The sequence below is a fragment of the Schistosoma mansoni genome, chromosome 2 (assembly GCF_000237925.1).
Source record: "Schistosoma mansoni strain Puerto Rico chromosome 2, complete genome".
In the NCBI taxonomy this organism is placed as follows: Eukaryota; Metazoa; Platyhelminthes; class Trematoda; order Strigeidida; family Schistosomatidae; genus Schistosoma; species Schistosoma mansoni.
Genome location: NC_031496.1, coordinates 1678632 through 1686593, shown reverse-complemented (window position 1 = coordinate 1686593; position 7962 = coordinate 1678632). Strand labels below are relative to the sequence as shown.

Below are 7962 nucleotides of genomic sequence, written 5' to 3'. Positions count from 1 at the left end.
GGCGTCTTAGAGGTGATCTTCTTATGACTTATAGTATCCTTAATACTTCTGGTCATTCCCTTAAACAGCTTCTTAAGCTTAGTCATAACACTAACCTGAGAGGTAACACCCAGAAATTGGAGACCCTACATAGCAGAACAGACTGCAGACACAACTTCTACTCCGTTAGAGTTGTCAAGTGCTGGAACTCGCTGCCGACTGAGCTAGTCCAAGCGACCTCCCAGGAGTCCTTTAAGAGGAAACTTGACTTATTCTTAAGGACTAAGGATAACATATTATTATGATTTACCAAACTCTTTTTTTTTCTCTATTATCATTCATATACCTAGGTTCTTACCTGGAGGTATTGGTGATCCACTGCTACCAGACACGGAAGCCCGTTAAGCGAAAGCTTCTTCTATTCCGTCCTCAACCATTTGAACCATTTGAACCATTTGACTATTGCTCCACAGCGCGTATTACGTTCTTCTGCAGGTTCGTTATGGGTGTTTTCAGAACTGTATCGTCTGAATAATCATCAAGCATATGGTGACAAATTAGTAATTGAATCCATTCGTCTGGCTTTTAATATTTCCTGAATTATGCTATTCACGAAAAATTTGTCAAGGCGCAAATTGCTTTTCTTGGGATTGTATTTTGTGTTCATTGTGACAAAAATTGGTTCACGTTATTTCCGTGCAGCTAGTTCAAGCTCCAAAAACTATGAAAAGCATTTATTAAATCCAACCGTAACTTTTGATTCATCAGTTGACCAAAATGGCGAAAGAGGTTCTTGGATGAACAGGAAGTTGTTGGGAATACAAGTTGTGCGTCCACACCCATCGTTAAATTGTACGCCTTTAGCAATCGAAAATTTTCCACGGGACATTTTTACACAGTCCCAAAGGCAATATGGAGCCATTATAATCCATCTGGTTGTCTCAATTTATATGTTCATTGGTCTGGCATTACTTTGTGATGACTACTTCATTCCTTGTCTGGAGAGAATTTGTAAAGGTTTGTTTAATTTTTCACTTTACCTGTACTTTATAGTATTGCATCTTCAGCCTGATGTCGCTGGAGCAACGTTTATGGCTGCTGGAAGTTCTGCTCCCGAGCTGGCAACTACCTTGGTTGGAGTATTTATTGCAAAAGTGAGTGATAGAAGTCTTTTTGGTTTCAATGGTGAAACATACCTTATGATCTTCATCTTGCTGTTTTTGCAAAATTGTGATTTTGGAATTATCACCTAACGGAAAACTAGGCGAATGGTCTCAGTAATTGGTAATGTGCATTCTCTGTGTTTGTATTTGCAAACGTGATGATTTGCATTTATTATCTTGTTTTACTCAGCGTCAAAAATTAGTTTCTTTGACCATATGTTTGACGGTTTGTGAGATCGGTCTCAAAAGAACAAATTTGTTGCCTGTAATATTATTATTCGAAACATGTTCTTAATCCCATAACACTTTCATTAAAGATTATATACCTCCTCATGTTTGATCAATTAGACCCAGACGTTTTACAGGAATTCAAGTGAAATAACCATAAATAAACAAGAAATCTTAAGAAATATATTTGATTCGGTGCATAGTTCATAGAGTCTAAACGTGTTACTTTGACCAATTGTTTAAAAAGTTGTGAAAGTGCATTCAAACAGGAATTATTTTTCACTTTTCTCTGTAGCTGCGTTTTTCATGTCAGTTTATACAAACTTGTATCAGGGTAAAAAGTTGCGAATATGTTATTCAGAAAAAGATTCTGGTTGATTGATTACATGAGTTCAGTGCTTACGAATTTCCTGGATATTCGTTTAATTTGGTAACACCATATTTCAGAGTTTTGTGCATGTTAATTACAATTTTTATCTCGCTGTGCATCAGCTACTAGACGAGTAGTTTCTTGTAAGTCAAGTGATATAATCTGTGATTTCATAGTGTATCCCTAGCATAGTTCTTGAGATTAGGGTTTTTTAGAAGTCCTGTTAATATATTAGGAACTCAGTTTGTATGACAGTTCATCTTACAATTTCAACTAGTTTGTGGTGATTGTAGGTTAGCAATTCATAACGACATAAATTTTATGGTATAACTTGTGGTCAAATCATACATGTAACTACTAATAACCTATAATCGGTAAGTGCATATGTCCACTCTATTGTTTTGGGTTACTCTAGTCCCAATAAAGTTGGCATTGTTTCTTTTGTCGTTTTGGGTAGATTTCCCCGTAGTTTTTGTTCTCATAACTAAGTCAACACATCATTTACTATTCATCTCAAGCATCACTTGGTCGAGAGTAAGTCCGTATCCTCACCTTGTCTAGATATATAGATTGGTTTACATAATACAGTTTATCCTTGTTTTGTTTTTTTGAAAAATGCTTTCGACAGGATGATATCGGCCTTGGAGCTGTTGTGGGTTCTGCTGACTTCAACATAATGTTGGTTGTCAGTGTTAGTGCGCTATTCGCAAAACAGGTACTATCTGTTTATATTTAACGTGTACTGATAATTACTTTTTTGTGCGTTTGGTTCATTTTAATTGCATTATAAATATGACATGTATGTGATTGATGATAAATGTTAGACTGCAAGCTAATACTATTGAGTATTGTCCCTTTATTCGATTTATAACGGTTAGTTATCCTTTCATTCACTATTTCTTTTGTTGTGAATATTAGTAACTATAACTTTATATCCCTTATTCAGAATGACCATTTTACAATATATAAATACCCATCGGTATTGATTATATTTGATGTCTTCTATCCTCTTCCTCTAATTACAATTTTCTGTTTCGTTCTAAACATCTATATTAAATTCACTAACTGAAGTATGTCAAACCTTCGTTTAGAATTGTATTACTGTTTTTAAACTGTAGGCTTTTTACAGCTGGTAAGCAGCCTGGAAATGGGACCAATTGATTTTGTCGTTCAAATATCTCTCTTGCTTCATTTAAATTTATTGAGAGACTAGATCGTGTGAAATAGTTTGTGCCACCGTTTCAGGTGTCTTTAAAAGACCATGTATTTTTAGCATTAGAGAGTAGAATAATCAGTGTTTCTTCGACGTAAAGACTAACCATACCACTATGCAAACTACAGCGCCAAACGGCGGTCAGATACGATGTTAATTTCGTCGTAACTTGATTTTTTTGAGAATAAGTATATTGGGTTGACATCTAAGTGACGGGATCTACCCAATACGACTATTTATACATAAAACCATAATATCATCAGACTACTATAGTTACTAAACACTTTCAAGATGTTATTGATGAAGACTATTGAGTCTCACATTACAAACTTTGATAAATCCATTATGTATAAATATTCCTCATTTCCATTTGAGTACTTATATCTGTTCAGATCTGCAAATGAAATTGGTTAGTTGGTTGTTATCATGACTATTTCTTTTCGGCTTCCACCAAGATGCTCTTCTGTGTTACATTCGTATTATTTAATGTATCTGTTGCTCTATTCTACTGGTAACTTTGGTATCGTATTGTCTTATGCATTTACATTTACTTGAATTACTTAATGCGATATAAGCGGCAGACCTGATAAAACATATATGACATCAAAAGGTAAAAAAACAGTGGATAAAATGCGATCTTTGGCATTGAAGTAGAAATCGGTCTCCAATAAAGTTTGTCATATTGTAGCTTATATGTGACCATGTGCAGATTGAATTTCACATATTTAACACTAGACTAGCTAGTTTCAAGACCTATAGGGTTCATAATTTCTCCAATATCGAGCCAAATGTTTGATCATTGTATTGAATACGTGTTTTCAAGTTTCTTTCCATTCTGTTTTCATTCTATTCAACGATTTACTTTCAGAAAAAGCAAACAAATACATAACACGAATAATTTCAACATTTTTGTTAAGGAAGACTTTTGTTATAATTAAATCTATCCGAGTTATTGGACTATTCGTTTTTGATTGACTTACTTCAATCATAATATTCTCGTTTTCATTTATATTTCATAACTGAGTTCTTTCTTTCTTACCATTTATTTCGATATCTCTCGTTTCTTTCCGAAACCAGTTTGTATTGTTCTGTTGTCCTTGTTTACTTCATAGGTGATTTATCTTAATTGGTGATTCCGCTGTTTATCTGTTATCTATCATACTCTTGGCATTAGTTATTTATGACGAATTAGTCTATTGGTAAGTCAAAGTTCTTTTCTCTCTCCTTTTTTCTTGATAGAAAATCGAACTGATATTCTTTATTGAATTTCTACCATCCTATTTCATGAATTATGTTAAAGATTAGTGGATATTGTAGGACAAAAAATGCTATTTGGTTTTTGGAAGTTTGAGTATATATGCATGTGTGTGCGTGTGTGTTTGTGTGGACTCATGCATCATTTACCGTTGACTTTTGCAATAAAGCTTTCCAGTGGCTTTGTCATTGTCGTTTGGTTAGTTTTGCTTTCAAAGTTTGGATACACTTAACCTTTTTTATACTTTTTTCTTCATATTGCTTTCTCTATAAATAAATAAGTTAGTTGAATCTTGTTGGCTTTTATTTCTATGAATATCATCATTCAATGAAGATTATTTGATTGTCGGTGAATTTAAATTTACTTTCTTTTTATACTGCAATTTACCAATTTCACATTGTGTACAGTGTATACACTCTTTGTCTTCCCTTAAACTATGAGATTGAGATTAAAATTGCTTTCTATCTTTCTTTCTTCCTGTACTATATCCTTATATACAATTTTTCCTTTATATATTACCAACATTGAAGTGACTAGAGTCGGGAGAGTCCGCTTTTTCTTTCCAAATGCTTTCACATGACCACGCGTATATTGCCTCTGCCACGAAAGTCCTACTCACTGCCTTCTCGTGGTATTACTGTTGCTTACAAAATTGAGGGTACGAAACGTGAATGTCCGGCGCTTTAACCAGGAAAGTTCACCTATGGGAGTTGGAAAACCCTCATTCCAAATCAATGGTGCACATGGACTCTAGGATCCTGAGGGAACAAATGGCGTATGAACTTATTGTTGGTCACCGACTACCAAGGGACTGCATCTCCTTACGATGCTCCACTGCCTTTCTGATTAGACGTTAAGGTCAAAGGCTCCGGGTGTGGCCTCCCTAAAAAACCACCTGTTTCAGTTTGAGCATGTGGGCATTATCACAGCCCTCACACAAATCGAATGGGATTTGTGTGGCGCATATATATCTGGTACCCATTTGTACCAATATTTATGTGTTTAAATAAAATAAAATAAAATCTGTCAGCTGTCCTCCATGCATGACTTTCCGGAGCCTTTGTCCCAAAGTTCTAATCCACAAGGCAGTGGAGGATCGTAAGGAGATGCAGTCTCATGGTAGCCGGTAACCAGCAATAGGTTCATACACCATTAGTTCTTCCAGGATACTGTAGCCTATGTGCACCATCGGTTTGAAATCAGGGTTTTCCAACTCCTCTAGGTAGACTTTCCGTGTCCACCAACCCGGTTAAAGCGCCAGGCATTCGCTTTTTGTCCTCTCAATTTCGTAAACAACAGTGATGCCACGAGAAGCCAGTGAGTAGGACTTCGCTGGAAGAGGCTATATACGCGTGGCCATGTGAGAGCATTTTGAGAGGGAGAGCGGACCCTCTCAACTCTCGGCCGTACCAGGGCATTTAGAGGCAATAATGACATTATATATTATTAAGAACTCCTAACATATTCTTTGAATTATTTTCTTTAAAGCTTCATATCCACGATCTCTTAGTTTGTCTTCATTATTCCCATTCTGTATTATTATTATTATCTTGAAACAGTTATGAATCAAGAATACTTATTATTGTCTATGGATTATATGTATTATTAATGCACTATAATCCACGCATTGATGCATTTTGGCGTGTTTGGTGTCGTGAACATCCAACATTTTGTCCACCTGCAATCCATGCAGATCAAGGAATCCCTGATCAAATTCAACAACACAGTGGTGCATTTGGACATTTTGATATTGACAATGAATCATTGTTACCTAATCCAATCTGTCATGAACCATCAAATATTAAAATAGGCTTTAAACGTTTTTGAAGGGGATGGAGATTTTTCTTCAGAAAAACCAGGTTACTATTTAAATTCACTTAGTATTATTTGTTTGAATCCTCCCATCGATGTTTCAGGACTGCAACTGGTCAGTCTCTAGTTGGCATATGTGCATGCTGTACATTTCACCTCGATACAGCCTAAATTCACAAGCATGGCAAGCAAAGATGGATACTAGCTAGCAGTGAAATCTAGTTTGACGCGCGTTTCATCCTATTCGGGACTCGTCAGTTGGATGTACCTGCATCTCAGAGTCAGAGTTGATGTTCACTCTGAGACTCGAATTGAGGACCATTCGTTTCATACGTCACCTGCTTGTGCAATGGGGTGAAGTTTGAACCTCCCAGTCACTACCCAGCTATAAATCTGATAGTCTACACTTTTCAAATTCATCTATCCTTCACTAAAAGATTATTTAAATTTCTGAATTTATCAATCTAATCGGAAGGTACTGGGTTCAAGTCCCAGAGTGAACATCAACAAGTCTGAGATGCAAGTGCATCCAGCTGACGAGTCTCAAATAGGACAAAACGCGCGTCCTGGATTCCACTGCTATCCACTATCCATCTTTGCCTACCAGGTTACTATTTGTTTACTTTTTTTCTTCCCAAAGATAAATCAAAGGTTTTTTCTCTTCAAAAAATATCTTTATTAGTTTAGAAACTTAGACAATTCACAACTCTGAACAATAAAGGATTTGAGTACAAACCAAGACCCCACCCTTACTGTTGAGAAGACAAAATGAACTTAAAATGTTGATTCCACACTCTAGCCGACCATTGATACAGTGGAAAAAGTACAGTAATGTATTGACTTTTTTAAAATCACATCCTTAAAAATCATCCATTCAGGATGAAAGATTCATGGGACCTAATTCAACAGTATGAAAGCTGTTTTAAAATTAAAATAGCGATCAATCAACAAAATCCAGTTATTGGGCTAATTCCGCTTGGATTTTTGAGAAATAAAGATTTTCTCTGAACATTATTATCGTTGGCCCTCAAATGGCATGGTATGGTCGGGGTTAAGGAAAGTTAGCTCTTCCTCTCGAAATGCTCTCACATGGCCATGTGCATACAACCACTGCCAGGGAAGTCCTACTCACTGCCTTTTCGTGGTATTACTATTGTTTATGAAATTGAGAGGATGAAAAGTGAATGTTCTTCGCTTTAACCAGGTTGGTGGACTCGGAAAGTCCACCTACGGCTATTCTAAAACCCTCATTCCTTACCAGTAGTGCACAATATTTATATTATTATTATTTAAGCACATATAAATTGGTACAAAAGGACACCAGATACATATGCACCACACAAGATAATGAAAGTAGGAAGAGAAGGGGTGAAAAGATAAGGCGGACTGAAAAGTACAACCAGAAGACTCTTTCAGTTAGGAAAGTTAGAACCATTCTTTATATAGAAAGTAAAAGAAGGTTACAGCAGGTTCGCCACTGGCTTCTATTCTGAGCCATATCTGATAACGCCTCTAGCCACTGTGTTACACCATCTCTCGGACCCCAGCCAGGGAGTCGTGAAGGACCAACAGAAGCTAGCCCTTTGCAGCTATCTTTCATACCACGACACCATGTCATACACTGACCACCTGTCCGCTTTTTTCAACCAGTCCCAGAGTCGGCAAATAATGCACGACGTAGAAGTCTCTGGGACGACATTCGTAAAACATGTCCAAGCCACCAAAGTCGATGTTTCAAGATGGTGACACCAAGTGAATTATTGTCTCTGCGTCCGAACACACGATGCCGAACCTCTGCATTACTAACATGGTGCTGCCACTGGGTGTCAGCAATCCTTCGGAGACAATGATGATCGAACACAGAGAGACGTCTAATATCCTCAACTCAGAGAGGCCAGGTTTCACAAGCATAGAGCAAAACTGCTCTCAACTACGCGTTGTA

General features: G+C 36.7%; 1 protein-coding gene across 1 annotated transcript; it reads left to right on the top strand.

Moving 5' to 3' along the window:
* Positions 1 to 581: 581 nt before the first annotated feature.
* Smp_170370 (putative potassium-dependent sodium-calcium exchanger 3,4) lies at positions 582 to 6035 on the top strand (the record flags this gene model as incomplete). The annotated part of the gene is made up of 4 exons (XM_018795291.1): positions 582 to 996; positions 1033 to 1133; positions 2369 to 2418; positions 5768 to 6035. 4 exons carry the CDS (start codon positions 582 to 584, stop codon positions 6033 to 6035), a joined length of 834 nt encoding a protein of 277 aa, XP_018649618.1.
* Positions 6036 to 7962: the final 1927 nt, after the last annotated feature.